The sequence below is a fragment of the Conger conger genome, chromosome 3, assembly GCF_963514075.1.
Source record: "Conger conger chromosome 3, fConCon1.1, whole genome shotgun sequence".
Taxonomy (NCBI): domain Eukaryota; kingdom Metazoa; phylum Chordata; class Actinopteri; order Anguilliformes; family Congridae; genus Conger; species Conger conger.
This window is the reverse complement of record NC_083762.1, coordinates 58555538-58574971: the sequence shown is the minus strand read 5'-3', so window position 1 is coordinate 58574971 and position 19434 is coordinate 58555538. Positions and strand designations below refer to the sequence as shown.

The window sequence follows — 19434 nt, the reverse complement described above, 5'->3', positions numbered from 1 at the left end:
TACATGACTGATCTGGAAGGTCAGTGGTGCAAGTCCCAGTGTAGCCACGATAAGATCAGCACAGCTCTTGGGCCTTTCACCCTGCATTGTCCCGGGGGGGGGGGGGGGGGGTTGTCCCCTGCTTAGTCTAATGGACTGCAAGTCACTTTAGATAACTCAAATAACTCATGTAAATTAACCGCAGTGCAGTAAGATGTGAAAAACAACAAGTGATGCCCCTCGGTCCTGTCTGAAACATGTCTGGGTAGAACAGACACCAGTGCGCCAGGGTTCTCCCAGTGTGTGACGGGCAAATTGATCGCCACAGACAGGCTGTCGGCCAGCATCGGAGCAGAGCTCGGAGGCCTACAAGGGAGCCGTAAAGGTGACCGAGCTCCCGGGATGCGGTCGCCATTTCCAAAATGCACAGACGCGAGTGATAATAAGGGCCTGCTGTCTTTTTCTGGGCTATGAGTGAGCGGCCAGCCTGCAGGGAGTCGGGCAGCCTGCAGGGAGTCGGGCAGCCTGCAGGGAAAGTTGGGCAGACCGTAGAGCTGAAAGGGAAACACCGGCGACACAGCAGACCTGGGTGAAATACGTAATTGTTTTGGATTAAAATACTTTTCTACACTTTCAGTTTGAGCTTGTCTGGGGTATTATAACCTATGACATACTCTCAAAAAGAGCAAACACCACCTTCTAAGGCTGTCCACCCCAACAGTTTACCGTGGTGATTTCAGAATTTTCTACATAACTGGCTTGGTTTACAACTGAAGGTTTAGCGCAAACTGAAACCTCTGTTTGTTCAGCGCTAAAATGGTGGCTAGAGTACTGACACAGACTGCCTGGGCACAACACAGTCTGCCTTAGCACTGACACAGTCAGCCTTTGTACTGGAGTTTGAGGCCTTTAGTCTGCGCAACTTGATAACAAAACCCTCGGAAAACCAATTTCCAGAAGGCAGCCCACGGGCTCGGAGCGATTGGGCAGCATTAGGTCAGGTCCTCTAGAGCGGTAATCCGTCAGCACAAACACAGGCTCCGCTATCGCACACAGGCAACCCGCTGGACACACAGGGTTCTGTCAGGTTCTACGCCGGCTCCCACACTCCTCTGCAAGCCTCGCGCCAAACCCGTTGTTATCGCCAGCTTTCCGGCACCTTCCTTTTCATCCCCCCGAAGCGTTTCCCTGCCGAGTTGCGATGCGAGTATTGCTGTATATGGTCAGATTTGTCGAGAAGGTTTTATATGGCAAACAGCTGCTGTGAGAATAAAAAGAATAAATAAATAAAAGTTCAGACCCTGGACCCCAGTCAAACCCCAAGCCGCTCAGGGGAAGCATCTGAAGACCGAGGAGTTCATTATGTTCAGTTTGACAATGCTTCTATTCAGGGGATACAACAACAGAGACATACGGACGGGCTCGTTGGCACTTTCGACGAAGCACGCTTTCGCCCGTTCTGAGGCCACCGGACGGCTCGACACATGGCCGCCTTGGCCTCGCCTGTCACGCGCAGGGGCCGATATCGGCAGCGTTTGAATATCTTTGAATTATCAGCCGCTCCTCTTCATATTCAAAACACACTGGCTCTCCCTCACATTAATGTTTCAGGGAATATTCCAGAGACTGGCAATGATGGTGAGACTTTTCCCCCCCATTTTGGTTTGGTTCATACATTCATTTCGCCATAAAACATTTCAGTCACATGCAAGCCTGAAATCAGAAAAAAAACAGCTGAAGCTAAATTTTGAAACAGCAGGTAGCAGGTTAACCAATTCAGACCAGCTCCATACTCAACATAGTTTGACCTGCTCAAGCTACGTTTTGAAACAGCTGGTAGCCGGTCATTTTAAGCTGGTCATAGATTTTACACCAAAGTAAAGTTTAAGGAAAGGTGTGTGTGTGTGTGTGTGCGTGTGTGTGTTAAGCCAATGTCAGTGTGTAAGAAAGTTGCTGCACAGTATCAGTCCCTCAGTCCAGGGGATGTCCACTCTGCTCAAACTGGGGGCGGACACAACGTGCATTAAGCAGTGTTCATTTCACATGGCTAACGACCCAGAAAAGGCCAGCCTCCTTCAGAACATTATATAAATCAGTCCCTGAAGCAACTGGTGCGTATTGCAGGGTCTGTGAAGGAGCTTGTGTGTGGATAATGTGATCTTGTGTAACTCCTGTTCTTCTCCCCCCTGCTCCAAGCCCTGCTCTTGTGGGTGAAGTTAGTCAGGCCTTTGGCCCTTTAAGAGCGGGGCCCGTCCAAAATCTTGACGCACTTGCGCGCGTTAGTGCCCCGGAAGCAACACCAAGGGGGGTGTTAAAAAAAAAAAAAAAAAAAAAAGTCAGAGAAGTCAGGCCCTCCATGTTTATAAGAGGAAAACAAAGTTTCAAAGCTTTTCCTTCCAGCCAACAGGTTCTGTTCATCTGGCTGGTTTTAGCTTGCAGTTTTCCCCAAAATAACACCTCTACCTCAAACGTCAAAACAGAGGCCTTTAATCCTGGCAGATGCACCGCTGGAGATTTAAAAGGACAGAAATGGTTGTAAAATACTGAACGTCGGCTACATTAAAAAAAAAAATCAAGAACTCACCCAGAAAACAGATAAGAGCTTCAAAACTAAACACCAAATATTTCATCCATTCGGCTGTGTAATGTAATGTAATGTAATGTAATTTGGCTATGCTGTTAAAAAGCTTGTTGAAGAAAAATATTGACTGCAAATGAATAGTCGCTACTCAGCTTGGAAATGTCTCGCTCTGGGGTCACAATAAGAAAAGCTGTAAACCAGTTTGCTAGGGCTGTATCAGATTGGTAAGAAGCTCAGGCCTGGGGCTAAAGCAGGCCCTGTTAAGAACAGAAGGAAAATAACTACCAGGAGTGAGTAATGCTTTATAGTTGTTTGTACATCAGGCATGGAGAGGGTCTCAGAAACGCAAAACTGTCTTTAATTCAATAACTGACACCAGATGTAAAAAGCACACCTAGACAGAGGCTCTGTACGGACACTGCAGAGTAGAAATCAAATAATGTGTTAACAAAACACATTCAGGGAACAAAAAGAAAAGGGTTTGCCTGTCAGTAAGTTGTATTTGAGTTTCCCGGGAATTGAGAAACACAGGAAATCAAAGTGAAAAAAAGAGCCAACGCGACCAAAAATAATAAATCACTCACGGCCTGGCGATATTGAATTAATTTAAAAAATGGCTCAAATGTAAGAATGTGGGGTAAACGTCAAACCCAAGACAAATATACATTTGCAATTAGCACAAGCGCCGCAGCGCTGGCGTGTGGAACATTAAGAAAGGCGTCCATTCTGGCTCTGTTTCAGGTTTTTCTGCCCTTCCACAGCTGGGCCCTCGTATCCCAAACAAACACGTTCATATAAAAAGTGACAATGCGGCTCTCCCCGAAAGCAAACGTCCAGGACGTCCAATCTCGTCCCAGGTACAGGGGGCACGAGAAGTCCAAAGTGGGGGATATCAAACAGTTAGACTAGGCTTTGAAGAAACGGATGCAAACCTCATCAGGGATTCAACACAGGCTGGTTGATCATTCATCGGCGCTAATTCACATGCATTACCTCTCCTTTGTTACCCTAGCTCTTTTAAGGAAGACGTCACAGGTCTGCACTGAGGGCCCGTGCGGACTGCGCTGTGCGATGTTACGGAAGCGCTGCTGCAGGAGAGCAGAAATAAAAGGAGGCGGCGGATAAAGGCTTGTGGGTGCTGGCCGCCACAGTCTGACGCGTTTCAGGGCTAAAAGCTGAGCGGTGTAGGGGCGGGCAGGGCTGGAGAGGCACGTGGCAGCCTGCCAGCCTGTGGAAGCAAGAGAAGCAGCAGGTCTGATAATCCAGACTCTCCTCCCCCCCCCTCTCCACTCCCCCTCCCCCCATCATGGCGTCCGCCCTGGCAGCCAGCGTGGCCGGTTCCACCGCAGCCCAGCGCGACGCAGCGCGGCGCCATCGATCGGCGCGGCGTAGCGGAGAGCACGCAGCCCCCCGCCCCCCCCCCCCTCCCTGTCCCCCGCAGCCCCCATAACCACCCACACACACACACACACACACACAAACTGCTCCAGCTAATGCAAGAGCCGGGGAAGTGGCGGAGTTCCTGATTGGCCCTGTGTTAGGGGAGGCATTCCGTAGCAGAACCGTGCAGGAAAACTCACGCTAATGCGAGAAAGAGAGATAGAGAGCACGAGAGAATGAGAAATATAGAGTGAGAGAGAGAGAGAGAGAGAGAGAGAGAGAGCGAGAGAGAGAACATGAGCACAAGCAGTCATGGACTAATGTGAGGCAGCAGGAGACAGAATGGGAGCAGAGAGACCAACGCACAAGGCAGGGAGGTGAGGAGGTGAGGCAGCAGAGTGAAGTAGCTAGTAGCCAAGGAAACTGTACACAAGACAAGATGGAGGAGACGGTATGTGTCAGTGTTGTGGAGGAGACATGTATCCTTGCAATGCAAGAAACAGTATACACTCAGTGAGCACTTTATTAGGCATTGATTAGACTTATTTTTTAGACTTATTAGGTATTCTGCTGCTGTGGCCTATTGACTAGAAGGTTTGACACATTGTATGTTCAGAGATGCTCTTCTGCATACCACTGTTGTAATGTGTGATTATTTGCATTACTGTCACCTTCCTGTCAGCTTTGACCAGTCTGGCCCTTCTCCTCTGACGTCTCATTAACAACTCGTTTCTGCATTCAGAATTGCTGCTCACTGGATGCTTGTTGTTTTTCGCACAATTTTCTGCAAACTCTAGAGACTGTTGTGCATGAAAATCCCAGGAGCAGTTGAGATACTCAAACCACCCTGTCTGGCACCAACAACAGTCCAAAGTCACTTTGATCACATTTTTCCCCCCAATTCTGATGGTTGATGTGAACATTAACTGAAACTCCTGACCTGAGTATGCACTGCTGCGACACAATTGGCTGATTAGATTAGGAACATATTAATGCAATTAAGTGTGTATCAGTGTAATGGAGGAGACAGTAACATTCAGTGTAACGGAGGAGACAGTATGCATCAGGGTAATGGAGGAGACAGCATGCATCAGTGTAATGGGGGAGACAGTACTCATCAGGGTAATGGAGGAGACAGTGTGCATCGGGGTAATGGAGGAGACAGTGTGCATCGGGGTAATGGAGGAGACAGTGTGTATCAGGGTAATGGAGGAGACAGTGTGCATCGGGGTAATGGAGGAGACAGTGTGCATCGGGGTAATGGAGGAGACAGTGTGCATCGGGGTAATGGAGGAGACAGTGTGTATCAGGGTAATGGAGGAGACAGTGTGCATCAGGGTAATGGAGGAGACAGTGTGCATCAGGGTAATGGAGGAGACAGTGTGCATCGGGGTAATGGAGGAGACAGTGTGCATCGGGGTAATGGAGGAGACAGTGTGCATCGGGGTAATGGAGGAGACAGTGTGCATCGGGGTAATGGAGGAGACAGTGTGCATCGGGGTAATGGAGGAGACAGTATGCATCGGGGTAATGGAGGAGACAGTGTGCATCGGGGTAATGGAGGAGACAGTGTGCATCGGGGTAATGGAGGAGACAGTGTGCATCGGGGTAATGGAGGAGACAGTGTGCATCGGGGTAATGGAGGAGACAGTGTGCATCGGGGTAATGGAGGAGACAGTGTGCATCGGGGTAATGGAGGAGACAGTATGCATCAGGGTAATGGAGGAGACAGTATGCATCAGGGTAATGGAGGAGACAGTATGCATCAGGGTAATGGAGGAGACAGTGTGCATCAGGGTAATGGAGGAGACAGTATGCATCAGGGTAATGGAGGAGACAGTATGCATCAGGGTAATGGAGGAAACAGTGTGCATCAGGGTAATGGAGGAGACAGTGTGCATCAGGGTAATGGAGGAGACAGTATGCATCGGGGTAATGGAGGAGACAGTATGCATCGGGGTAATGGAGGGGATAGTACACATCAGGGTAATGCAGGAGACAGTAACATTCAGTGTAATGGAAGAGACAGTATGTATCTGTGTAATGGAGACACCATGCGTCAGAGTGACTGAACTAGGGCAGAATGGAGGTGCAACAGAAAGTGTGAAGCTGTGAAGGAGCAGAGGAGAAAGAGGAGAAGCGCCTCCTGACAGCTCTCTGGCCCCGAGGGAGGCTGACACTGCACAGGCCTATGTGGAGGTGCAGACAAAGTAAACACAGCTCTAGACCCCTGGCCACAGCAGGCTGCCAGGCAACCAGGCCCCACAACAACCCTTGCGCTCTGCCAACTTCAGGAGCCCATTGGCGCTCCGCCCCCATAGAAACATGAACAAACAGACTGGAATGTTCCGTCACCCTCCTCACTGTGCAAACGCACCAACACCGCTTCATCTGCCTTACACATTCAGCTACTACTGCTAATGCTAACAGCGCTAGAGCCACTAGCGCATACACTGACCTGTTGTCACTCGAGCATCGTAAATAATATTAAAATCAACAGGACTCCAGCCACTCCCACTCTGCAGCGCTGCGTCTTATCTCCTCATACAGAGAAGCTGTTAAAGCCTCTAAACTTTGAGCTTGTTGACAACTGACAGCTAAGGAATGCAAGTTTCCACACATGTGCGCGCACACAATGCAGGCATCTTTTCGGTCCTAGAACGTGTGTTTTTGTTTTAAAGATTAACACGTGTTTATCTTTTCTGAGGAGAGAGCAAAGTCCTGAGGCAGAGATTAACTCTGCAGCATTGTGAAGGACGCCTGAGGCCAAACCCAGGGGTAACCTCGCTTTAGCGCTCTGGGGGGTGCACTGTGCAGACACCGTGAGCGCATATACTGTAGGGGAAGAGAGCCTGGGCGTTTAGGAACTTTATTAGCAGTAAGCCTGCTGGGGCATGTCCAATTTCCAAGTGGTACAGATGGGTACACAATGCCAAGCAGGAACACTAACAAGGTCAGTGAGATTGGTGGCACTCGACATTAACAAAGGCTAACAGCGGTTAACAGCTCGTTTCATAGCCACAGTCACCGCACTTTTCCCCAAAGGGGCCAGAACACACAAAACACATTAAATAGTATTTGAGATTTTGCCTGGTCAGCCCTCTCACCTGTGAGACAGGCCAGCACCGTGTGGAGATTCATAAATACACAGGTGAAAAACCTGTGTGACTGCAGTTTTTATACAGCCATGTTGGGAGAGATCCGTCAGGTCAGACCCGTCTGGTTCCAGTGGTTCCTAAATTATTGCATTCCTGAAAACTGAACACGTCATAGTACCGGCATGCATTTTTCAATCAACCTTCATAGGGCTGTCAGCTACCATTGTTGCGAGTCATATAAAATAACTTCCTTTGTGGTGTTCATTTAAAATTTGGGAGACTGCCATTTCAGTATTAGTGTTCAGTGCGATCAGGATTTTAGCCTTCAGCACTTTTAGCCTTTCAAACGATTCTGAACCAGCTTGCACCCTGGTGAGAGGACTAACCCACGGCAGACAAACCAACACCGACGCCAAACAACATTACAAACCAACACCGACATTAAAAACCAACACCAAGACCAACACCGACATTAAAAACCAACACCGACATTAAAGACCAACACCAAGACCAACACCCACATTAAAAACCAACACCAAGACCAACACCGACATTAAAAACCAACACCAACACCATGACCAACACTAAAAACCAACACCAGCGCTAAACTCCAAGCGCTACACTCCAAGCGCTAAACTCCAAGCGCTAAACTCCAAGCGCTAAACTCCAAGCGCTAAACTCCAAGCGCTAAACTCCAAACGCTAAACTCCAAACATCAACACTTGGGTGGCATGCGGCAGCCCATGTGAGGCCTGTTGCTTGGCAGAAAAGCATCACGTGCAGGCTTCCAGCTAAAGGCTTTTGTCAGACAGAGCCAGTGCACAGGGAACAGCCAAACTCTCCCTGAGAGAGAAATAAAGAAGCACTGATCCTGCATCATTTTTAGCCTTTCCTGTGCTGGTTACCGTTGGGATAAGACAAGGGCTGGCTGATCTGGGATCAGCTGTTGGGGGGTGGGAGTCTGCTGGGTCTGCACTTCCTGTGCAGCGTGGCCCCTCTTGGCATAGTACGGCTGAGACAGGATGTGAGGCCCACACCGAGGGATTCACCGGTAATGAGCCTCACCTACGGGGGTACAGGTTAGCATAGGGATGCACTGCTAAAGATAACTTTACTGCTGTAGTCCATTCACACAAGCTCGCAGGTTGTGTAAAAAATTAAAGTTTTGTTTGTTTCTTTTTCTCGATATTTTTAACGTTGACAGTAGGCTTATCCAGTTTTGTCAAAAAAAGATTTTATGCCTGTCGTGAATTTGTATTCAGAGATTATATAAACCTTTATTTGACTAGGAAGTCACATTGAGATTAAAACCTCTTTTACAAATGAGACCTGGCCAAGACAGGGTCAAATAGCAGCATAAAATTACAAAAGCACAATTACGGGGTCCATTACAATACAATATTACACATAAGTATGTAGGCACACACAATACAAAGTGCATTACAATACATACAATATGACAGGACATAACAATGAGATTGCGTGGTGCCTTCTTAGTGCCAACTAGAAACAGGGCAAAGCTAAACCTGTTCGTACTATGAGAACATTCCAGCAATCAAATTACCTGACACTGCGGTTCCATCAATGACACATTAAACCGGTAAGACTGAAAGTGTTCAACTACCCTCCGGTTTCAGTTTCACAGTGCAGAGCCCTGACCCCTGCCATACAATAAACCATTAAATACTCACTCATTACAACAGTTTTCTTAGTACATTAATAGCTGATGATTTTACTACTGCACTTTTTACTACTGATATAATGCACAGAAAACTCCTGAGATAGTAGCAAAGATATTTTAATTTTTCTTGAGTGCACATGACAAATGAACCGTATGTACGTTACACCTCAGTAGTGACTTTCGTGCTGATGTTCAATTAATAATCAAATAAAAGGCTCTGATAAATGTGCCAACCACTTTTTACTGTGGCTGACTAGACACCGGACCTGGTTGAATGACAACAAAAAACAGTGCTGTTGCTTTAGGCCATCAGAACTGCCCTGCGAGCAGGTAGGTCCACTGAAGTTAGCTCCTGAGGGGCGGTGACCCTACTATTAATAAGCCATGTAATGTAAACATCAGTAGAACTGCACAGTCACTGCAAAGTTTGGATGCCAGCTTGCTGCACCCGCAGGATGGACTTGGGGTTTGAGGAGTCCCGTCGTGATTTCACAGTCTCTCCTGCGAAAAGCCACGGCAGCAGCCAGCAAGCCCTGCGTCTCCAGTAACAGTCAAACCCAGGACAAATTCAGACGGCGTTCCCATCATAAGGGCTTACACCGAAGGTCTGTATGTCCCCAATGGCTTACACAGATTACATCCTTGCTCCTGATCGATTAGTCAGGTCTGTTTCTTTGCAGTTACCTGTAACCGTGTTAACACTGATCCGACAACGCAAAATAAACATAATCTCCAAGAACATGAGGAATCATGTTCCAGCTGTAAACAGTTTCCCGTCTGAGGGTGAACACGCTGTTCTAGTGGGCTTGCCTGTTCCTGCTGAAGGCCCTCCTTCGGACCGCCAGACATTTTGAAATACTGCTCGCTTAATTTTAAATAATTATTTTATTTTTATGACTGTTCTTTTTTTTCAAAGGAAGCTGTGCCTTCATTAATATCATTAAAACCTGGAGCCTACATAACATCAGCAAAAAAAACAAGAAAAAACTGCAGAGTCAGTTAAACAATTCTGCAGACAGCACTGTCAGAGCCAAGATACGAGGAGGAGTGTCGGGCTTCAAAAGCTCCTTCAGAACGCCAGAGCCGAGACACTGCTTACACAAACCCGCCGTTAAGAGCACAAACTCTCTCTCAAGGGCTCACTTCTACAGGACACCCCAACAAAAGGCTCACCGGTAATAACCAGTAACGTTCAGCATAGAAAACCACCTAGAGCAACGTTACAGACACGACTAGATGTCAAGTTTGCCCTTTAAAGTATGTAAATTCAAATCGGAACCATTTCAAAACAGTTTCCAATTCCTTCCTTCTTTTTTTTTATTCAGTTCTGCGCTCCTATTGGGCACAGGAGAAGCAGCAGAACCCACCCCCTGAGGTCACAGCTCACAGAGGGGACAAGCAAGCTTAAAATCATTATCTCCCACACAAGAGTAACAAAATTGCTTTTCCAGCCTGTAGATGGTCATGAACTTCAGAATTACCCAACGTGAACCGAGAGTTCTATCAACGTACAGACAACCAGAAAACTGCAAAGAAAAACAAATTTTCCCTCTTTCTCACAATAACATGCCGTAGCCTGCTCTACTGATGATAGGGACAGCAAAGCTCGAGGCTCCCAATCAGAGCAAAATTCCACTGCCAATTCTCCTTACAGAGTCCCCTAAATTGTCCCCACTATCCTGGCTACACTAATGAGGGCAACAACATTAATTAAAGATCTTCACAATCAATGACCTTCCATTCTAATAACTCTCAGCAATCCCCTTCGAGTTCCAGCCAAACTGTGATGGCAGGGACTTCAATGGAGCCAAAGGGCTAGTGTTATCCCCAGCCAAAACAATAAACTTCAGGGGCCAAAAACAAAGCTATAATTCTCCACCTACCCCCGTCTCAACTCTAAACTATTCTGAGCAAGTGTAGCTACATTTAGACAGACACTGCAGCAACACTATCGCACACTAAGAAGTGGATCATAACATTGGAACCTTTGTTCAAAAAAAAAAAAAAAATGGGCAAGAGATTAAAGAGATAACCCGTCTCAAAAATGCAAACAATGAGCCAGAGTGCCCTGACCCAAGTTACTGTGACTGTTACATGTGCTGTACAACCAGTGTTAGCAGGGGCTACAGGGGGTTCAGCTTCATTAGGACACAACCGCATTCTCGAACTTCGAGCTGCTGCCAGACTATTGGACCGTGACCTTGCCAATCAAAATGGAAACTCAGAGCCTGTCTATGTGGTCTCTCCATCTCCAACACTGAGAAAGACTGCACTTTGATTGGGCCAGATCCGGAGGCTTTTTAACAAATCCAGCATCAGAGAAGCCCAGCTGGGTGAATACTCAGCAAGTAGAACACACTGGAATGGTCTAGTGTTACCGGGGACAATAAGCAAACGTCTGCCATTTAGAACACAGGAGAATGTCTCAACTTACATACAGGAACACAAGCAGACCAAAGGACAGCCAGAATTTAAAGCTGAGGCAATGGGCTTCCATTTTAACACATTTTTCTAAGCTGACAGTAGCCGTCAAGCATTCATTGCAAACAACCAAGAAGACATTTAACAAAGCAGGTTAGGCAGTGCTTTTGGGCACTAATAGAAGAAAAATAGTTTCTTGACCAGCTGCTGCATTACACATTTGCCAAGATATGATTTCATGGTCAAAAATACTCCTAAAATCCAAGTCAAGTACCAACAAATCCTCAATCCTAACCATACAAATAAGGAAATCAGGAAAGACGACATCAGGAAAGACGGCAACCTGCCTCACCTTGAAGTTGCTGGAGTTGACCCAGGTGGTGGCGATTCCGTCGACCATGCGGTCCAGCATGGTCTGGTCCTGTTCCAGGTCATGGGATTTCTGTTTGTCGGCGATGAAGTCGATGATCTCCTGCCCGACCTGCAGGCGCCGCCCCACATCCTTCTGCAGCACTTGAGCCAAGCAGCTCTCCATGCTGGGCTCCATGTTCGGCCCAAACCCCCCGCGAGACCAGGGAGCGTCGGCAAGGAGCAGCTCGTGGGTGTGTGTGCCCCCGGATTAAAAAAAAGACGCGCACACACACACACACAACTTTTATTTTTATCCGGAAAGGGATGACCCTAGATTTGCCGAGGGTGAGCGGGATGCCACAGCTCGGAGACGCGGGTTTGAGAATGGCAACAATGCACCATGTGTCTGCAGGGCAGCTGGTGCTGGTGCTGGTGGTTGGGGGCTCTTTATTTTTATTTGGGGGAGTCCGAATGCAGCAGCTCTAGTGGCAGCGGCTGTGATGACGGCAGCGACGGTGGTAACTTGAGACGGAGAGGGAGGGTCCGGAAGGGTGGTGCTTCATAATTCAGTAGTGCTTCCTTCCTGGGAGTCCTGCGAGAGAGACCAAGGCATTTAGCACCCTCTGCCCCTCTTATAAAGAACTGTGACGGTGTAGCGTACAATTCTTCCCAGCCTATACATTTTCCCAGGCATTTCAGGTTCCGTTGCACTGAACTGTATCAACTATCTGGCCGTTTTTGATGCATGCGTGTAATTTACATGTTAAATAACGTGTATCCGTACTGTATGTGGAGGTATACATGAGATGCTTGGGTATGTTCAATACAGGTTCTAAGGGTATGCAATGGCTGTTTTAAAAAGCTAGTTTTAAAAAGCTATTTTCATAAATGTACACAAACATGTTCGTAAATATGGATCGGATTGGACATTGCTGAACATACTGCTTGTTCTTGAGCAGTGATGGGTTATTTGTCAGAGGAGAGTGACAGAACTGGAAATGTCCAGGAAAAATGTGATACTGGGAAGAATTGTACACTACACTATACCTGCAAGCAGATTCCCACCCATCCCAACATAATGCAGCTTGCAATGCATTATGGCTGCATTTACTACACTGATGGTACAAATGATTTCAGACATGCTCTCCGCACTCTGTACTTTAGCCTTGTTGACAGCACACAAGTTGCAAAAAGGTTAGCTGAGTGAAAGTCAGGGCCATGAAGACCAGTGTAGTCCAATCACAAGGCATCTAGGGCTGTCCTAGGAGAAACCCTGGGAAAGTGACAAGCAAAATCTGAACCATACATTTACGATGCTTTCATGCATCCCTGTGGAATCCACTTCCAAACAGACCTATTTGTTGCATTTCCAGAAAATGTGTTGACTTCATGCTCCAGCTAGACATTATAGGTGTATGCTAAAAGAAATAACTTACAGGCTATTCTCCAAAAAGCCCTGGGTAATAACTAAGCCTTCAGGTGGACCTCTTGGGAGAATTTACATATCTGATTTTCCCACTGACAGACAGCTCAGTTATAGGGATTACTGTGGCAGTGGGAATGGGAGAATTGCACATCAGCCCTGATGTATGACATACACACAGTCTAGACTGCATGCTCCCAATGAACCACTTAACCTGATCTTTTTTCGGTAACAAGCATTAGCAAGAAATGTATCTATAAATGTTAGTTGCACTCACACTCGTGTTTGATTTGCACTTCATTGTACGTCGCTCTGGATAAGAGCGTCTGCTAAATGCCATGTAATGTAATGTAATGTAGTTGTGTCTGTCACCCAGTGTATGGACATCTGCCAAGCAACATAATAATTATATACATCTCTCAAGCATAACACGTTTTGACAATGCAAGATGGCTTAAAGTTGGCTAACATCTGTTAAACACTCTAAGTGGCCAAATGTGTCAGTTTTGTAAACTGTGCTCAGCTGTGCTCTCCAGGACAGCAGAGACCGTATGTATTGATTATTGACCAAATTGATTGATTATTGAAAATTTCGAAATACAACAATAATACGCTTGATGCATAGTTTCTTTTTATTTCCAACACAAGTATATTTTATCCTGTTTTAAACTGAGTAAATTCAAAGTTCTAGACTTCTGCCGTTGTAATAGTCAGTCTTCGCTTTTAGGAGATTATAGCTAGCTGGTATTCTTAGTCGCACACGAGCATCTGGTATAAAAGGATTTATTCTCCCGAGGTCTTATGCTACAAGCCCCATCTATTTAATGTAGGATAGGAAGGATACTGCCAAATGTCAACACTGTCCTTGTGCTAAATAGGTTAGGATTGCAAACACAGAGTCCAGTCAGCAAGCAAATCATATATCTAAATAACATATTAAAACAGAAACACTCTGCTGTACGGCCCAGTTACCTATGTATAATGGAATTAACCCGAGAGTAACTAACGTTAGCTAACCAAGTTAGCTAGCTCGCTAGCTTATCAATAAAAGGCAAGTCCACCACCGAGTCGGACGCTACTGCCAGTTGGATTGGCTGTTACCTAGGGAGCTTCTGTTTACTGGAAAGAACAATACAACTGACTAAATTGGTTAATTTCTCTTTTCAGCAAGCAACTCATTTTCTAACGTTTCAAGCGGTGGAGTTGACAGGACATCAGTAGCCCGTTTTTGATGGCCGTTCGGCCAAACGCAGAAGGCCTGTATTTACTCAAACGCTTCGGCAGCATTTTCTGTTCAATAGTACAGGGCAGATCTTTATTCTGCTAAATCATCGAAAATAAAATGATATCGCACAATAATCGAGTATATGAATTACCCATATGTAACTAAGCAGTTCAGCAGCATTCGTAGTCGGAGAAGCGCATTTTGCATGCAGAACCAGTGCTAGCAACCTAGCCAAAGCGCCCCGCATCTCTCACTGCCCCTGATGCGCTCTGCGTTCGCAAGACTGGCCACAAAAACATCCGATTATCCATCATCATTCATGCACAATATCATTCGACAGCAGTCAAACAGCTCGCTGCGTACCATCATAGAAAAAGCGAAACATATATAAATCCAATGGATTAATTATTGTCATTATATTGTACTATAATGCCAACAATGTCCACTATCCCATTGATTAGCTGGATTACTAGTTAGCTCATGACAATGTTACAATATAGCGAGCGAACCAGTGAAACATCACAATTAAGTGAAGCTGGCTAAATAAATATGATTATTAATGCTAGAGGTTTATTAAAGCCACTTACCATGCCCAGATTTGTGTAATTAGTGTGGCTAATTGAAAATGGGCTTTTTATTAGCAAAGCAGCAGATTCGGCATCGAACACAGCAGCACTGAGATTCCTCTCCACCCCGTACGCTGCAGGACGAGAATGGAGGCACTGTTGCGCGTGCGCAGCGCAATGTTGGCGCGCAGACGCAGATCGGCTCTGCCGTGCCAGAATGAAGGCGCTGCAGCTCATGCGCAGATTTGTGCTACCATTCGCCTCCTGGCTATTGACTGTACTGGGAAACTGACAGCAAAGCCACTGACTGGAGGTACTCTCAAGCTCTGCTGTTAGCAGCTACGGCATGTAAATTATTTACTACTCAACTCATGGCACTTCCATTCAAGATGACCAGAATCACAAAAGGGGTTCAACAACGAGGAGTAATTTACAGCTAATAATTACTATTAAGTGGAGGTTGTGATTAAGAGGGAGAAGCAATGGTGCTACATTCCACAGCTACACACCAAATGTAAGACTTTTCAAGCCAAGCTGCAAGGAAACAGGATATCAACCTTCATGGTCACCATTTAGCAAGTAGGAATAAATTGCTGAGAAGGATTAGGCTCATTATAATGACCTAGGATTGAGGAACTAATATGCCAACCCAGTAACACATTGTTCTAACACACAATGTAAAAAATTAAAATGCAAAGTTTAGACTTGCCACGGAATATTCATATTGTAGTTCCAATTTCACCTGAACCAGAGGGAAACGATTCACACATTTAACAGTTGTGGTGAACTGAAGCCACACAGCAACATCATATGATCACTCCGTCACCTTGATGTATAGACTACTTTCTAAACCGTATAAACTACATAGCAAACCTGGTCATAACACATTTAATTCAATTACGTCACACATTGTAATTTCAAATGAAAACCCGTCTTGGTTCGATAGAAAGAACGTTGCTGAATTATAGGCCTTTTTTTTTTTTATGTGCATGAAAATGGAATGCAATCAATTATGTTCTTTGTCCGTTTCTTTTTTTATTTTAATCGGCCAAAACAAGTCCAGGTTCAACAGTAAGCCTGGAACAAAGGTTCAGGAAAATGTTGAGTGAGCCGAGTTGAATGTACTTCTGTAACTATAGCCCCATCTTGTGGTTACAGCGCAGTACGACAGCTGTAACAGAACAATGAAAAGCAGCATTAATGGAGTCGCCATGTGGGTGGGCTAATTGCGGGAGGAACCAGGATGCGGACTTAACGAGACGGCAAAAATTTAATTAAAACTGTTGGCAAAACGATTGTATATTAAGCCTACTGCACTGAAACCCATTGGCCCACTTATTTTTAAGAAACATTCAAGTGCAGTTCTTCATGGTAAGGGATTCAAATAAATCTGTACAAATATCTGGACACAGAAATGAACCAATCCCTCCTGAGGGTGGAATAATTAGGTTTGCAGATAGGATTTCAAGGTGCATATGTACAAGTGTGCCATACAATTCAGATTTAATGAAAAATACACAAGTTGCTTGACACATATTACATTTTACACAAAGAATTCAACTGACTGTCTCTGGATAATTTCCGGTTATCCCCACAGGAAGATGCAAGAGATTGGTGAATTACCAAAAAGCAAACGTCAACAGTGACAGTGAGCCACTGAAAATCCTCATAAGGATTTTCCTCCAGTCGCCAGTTCCGCCAAATATCAATCCACAGCCACATACACTAATTTATGGGACATAGCACATTAATCCCATTGTAAAAAGTGTGTACATGGCATTTTAAGGCAATTTTAATATTGCAATAGTGTGAGGATTGGCATTGTCCATTCGTTATCAGTCCTCAGATGAACACATTTCCATCTATGTTGTCTTTTTTCGTTTAGACGTCTTTGGTGTGGGTTGGGCTTTGATTATGATCTCATCATCCTCGTCGTCGTCATCGATTTTAACAGACTTCCTCTTCTCCAGGACAGATGGAGTGCACACAGGGGTAACATCCTATTGGGAAAAGATTATGAAATGTTGCTAAATCAGCCGAAAATGTGTCACTTCTTAGAAATGTGAACATTCAACTCATTTCCATTAATGTAACTGTGGATACATGGGTTTCATTCCACTGCTATAAAAGCAGGCAATAAGCTTAATGTACCCATTTTCTGTAGGCACAGTTATCTCACCCCAGATAACGGACATGTCCAGGGCAATTTTCAGACTGTGCCACAAAACATTTACTTCTGTATTATAACATTTATACATCCACATCAAGCAAGTCTAATACTTTAATTTGTGAAGTCAAGCATATCCTTTTTAATTGATGTACATCCCAAATCACACCAAGTGCAGAGGCAGATCCATACTTAATTGCACACACATGCATAGAAAGACCCCCTTTAAAAAAGGGTTATGAAATGATACAACAGAATATAAAAGCAACCAGTTCCATTTTTGTAACTTGAAAACTCCCATTTGACATCTGATTCCCAACTTCCAGTCTCTTAATCTGGCTCCATTTCGTATGAACATATCTAGTATGCATTTTGCTTACCTGACTGCAAATAGAAGCGTTGGTGTCATCTGCTGCCGTCTTATTTTTGGACAACTGAGAAGCCTTCAGACATATAAAAAAAAAAAATGTAATCCACATTTCAACACATTTATGCCACATTAGTTATACCTTTCGAATTAATTGAATTGATGCAGGTACAGTACAAGTCTCTTTAAAAAAGATATAAATAAAGTGCCTTGAGTTTGAATAACCAACTTACAAATCCGGGGAAGTCATAGTCGATTCCCTTCGCTGCTAACTTCTTGCGCAGTTTGGCTTCTTTCTGTAGTAGTTTGCCGGTCATGCGTTTGGTCTCTTCTGATGTACGCTTCTTATTGTAGCGCTTCACAGCAGGTAATGAAGGCTTTGCAAAGACCTTCTTAGATCCAACGAACAGCCGGCTGTGGACCCTCTCGGGAGGCACCAGGCTACCTATTCGGACAAGAGCACAGCCGCATTTGAACCACAGACAACACAAACGACTAACTCGTAAGAGTTTATACTGTTGATCTTGTACTCACATTTTATTAGTCTTTCTCCCATGAGATAATTATTCATGGTTTCTGCAACAATTTTGGCCACTTCATCACAATCAAACTCCACAAAAGCATAACCTTTGCTCCCACCAGTCTGAAAGAAAACAGGCAGTCAATTAATTAACCAAAAATACATTAAAGTCAATTGTTTGTGAATCTTTAGCAGAAAATTTATCTGTGGGCATATGGGTTTCATTGCACTGCTATAGAAGCAAGCAATAAGCTTAATATACCATTTTTCTGTTGGCACAGTTATCTTACCTCACGCAACTAGGACACCTGGGGTAATTTTCAGACTGTGCCACCACACATTTCTTTGCAACACAGAGCACTTTAATTCTAAAAGCTGCACCTAAAAGAACACTTGAATAGAGATTGTGATGGAAATATTAAACATCGCTGCCACGAATGTCAGCCTGTGTAAGCCTGCCCGTTTACACCAAATTTGGCTACAATAACATCCAACGACGACTTTTATAAAAACACAGTTTACTCTCACCCAGACAGGCTTATTTTAAATAATGGGGGTAAACATTGTAATTTTGTGGGAGTTCTTAACATTGGACACATTGCCATTCACCTTCTTGCTCCTGGAGAGTCGTAACCTCAGCACAGTCCCAAACTGTTCGAAATACTGTCGGAGTTGGGGCTCAAAGAGCCCATTTGGAAGGTGGGCCACGTAAACGACTCCGGGGTTCAACGGTTCACCCTAAGAAGCAGACAAATTGTTCAATCGTTTTGTCATTAATTATTCACATTGAAATAATCTCGAGGATTATGCTAATCGGAGAGGTAATGACATTAACATTACGTTATCTTTGCACTTGCGAGCCACCCAACTTCGCCTTCTCATTTATGTTAATCCAGTTATTTGACAAAACAAGCTTTAGCTGACAAACTAAATTCAATAGTTAGCTACATTAACACAAGTTTGCAGCTAATGCTGGAGTGCCATGCAAGTAGGCCAATAAATTAATAGTCTTCGTTACCGTAACGTAAAACTTCAGATGGTCAGCAAGCTTATTAGACACAATTTATTATTTTAAAATAAATCTGTTTTCAAAACAGCTCTTTGCCAAATGATCCAAGAGATCCGAAAAGTTATGACTGAAACGCATGCAGCAAAGAACATGGCCAACGAGCATCTGTCGCATGGCTCTCAAAGTACTCACTTTTTTGGGACGCGTTTTCACTGCCTGTACTTTCTTCTTAAATTCGGCCTCCTCGCTCGGATTTAACGCCAGCAGGCTTTTGGCCGGTTTGGCAGAAGGCGATTTACCTTCAGTCATTGCAAAAAGATAGATTGCAACAATCCTCAAATATCAAACCAGAGCACGCTACCTCGTCGCCTTCCAAACCACGTTGCTGATTTTCACCAACGATACAAAACTAGCGTGCTTGCGGTCATCCTTCCAGTTTTAAAGCGTTATCTCTGATACAGCGCTACCTACTGAGAAGGAGGGTAAACATGTTCTGCCAAAATAAAAAAAAGAGGCTCGCAAAACTACTGTATTATGGTTTTCAGGTAAAGACTCCTGCATCCTGCGTGTATCTATGTATTTATTTTATGTAATCATAAGAATTTAAGAAATTATGAAAACGAAGGCACCGCTGCTGTTCTCATGAACTTGTATTCATTGAATTTAT

The 19434-nt window shown here is 44.9% G+C and overlaps 2 protein-coding genes and 2 non-coding genes across 4 annotated transcripts in view; all 4 read right to left on the bottom strand.

Annotated features, from left to right (window-relative positions):
• Positions 1–14842, bottom strand: part of clasp1a (cytoplasmic linker associated protein 1a) — a 92020-nt gene extending 77178 nt beyond the window's left edge. The window contains exons 1-2 of the mRNA XM_061236182.1: positions 14726–14842; positions 11493–12083 (exon numbers count right to left, since the gene is read on the bottom strand). Coding sequence (XP_061092166.1) covers positions 11493–11687 — 195 coding nt within the window. The 5' untranslated portion in view covers positions 11688–12083; positions 14726–14842. The remainder of the gene's footprint in view (positions 1–11492; positions 12084–14725) is intronic.
• Positions 14843–16190: 1348 nt separating this feature from the next.
• nifk (nucleolar protein interacting with the FHA domain of MKI67) lies at positions 16191–19191 on the bottom strand. The gene is made up of 6 exons (XM_061235780.1): positions 18960–19191; positions 18368–18496; positions 17773–17881; positions 17472–17683; positions 17252–17314; positions 16191–16704 (listed from the first exon to the last, which is right to left on the bottom strand). Exons 1-6 carry the CDS (start codon positions 19074–19076, stop codon positions 16567–16569), a joined length of 768 nt encoding a protein of 255 aa, XP_061091764.1. The 5' UTR covers positions 19077–19191; the 3' UTR covers positions 16191–16566.
• On the bottom strand, positions 16796–16922 carry LOC133125360 (small nucleolar RNA ACA64). The gene has a single exon (XR_009708437.1). It is a non-coding gene; the product is annotated as a small nucleolar RNA ACA64 (small nucleolar RNA).
• On the bottom strand, positions 17961–18087 carry LOC133125361 (small nucleolar RNA ACA64). The gene has a single exon (XR_009708438.1). It is a non-coding gene; the product is annotated as a small nucleolar RNA ACA64 (small nucleolar RNA).
• Positions 19192–19434: the final 243 nt, after the last annotated feature.

What these genes read in the sequence shown, in the direction of transcription:
- nifk (XM_061235780.1), bottom strand. Translation starts at nt 19,076, where the DNA reads ATGACTGAAGGTAAATCGCCTTCTGCCAAACCGGCCAAAAGCCTGCTG. An exon ending in GGGAGAAAGACTAATAAAAT is followed by an intron (nt 17,684 to 17,772) that starts GTGAGTACAAGA and finishes TTGTCCGAATAG; the next exon opens with GTAGCCTGGTGCCTCCCGAG. An exon ending in ACGCTTCTATTTGCAGTCAG is followed by an intron (nt 16,705 to 17,251) that starts GTAAGCAAAATG and finishes TTTTCCCAATAG; the next exon opens with GATGTTACCCCTGTGTGCAC.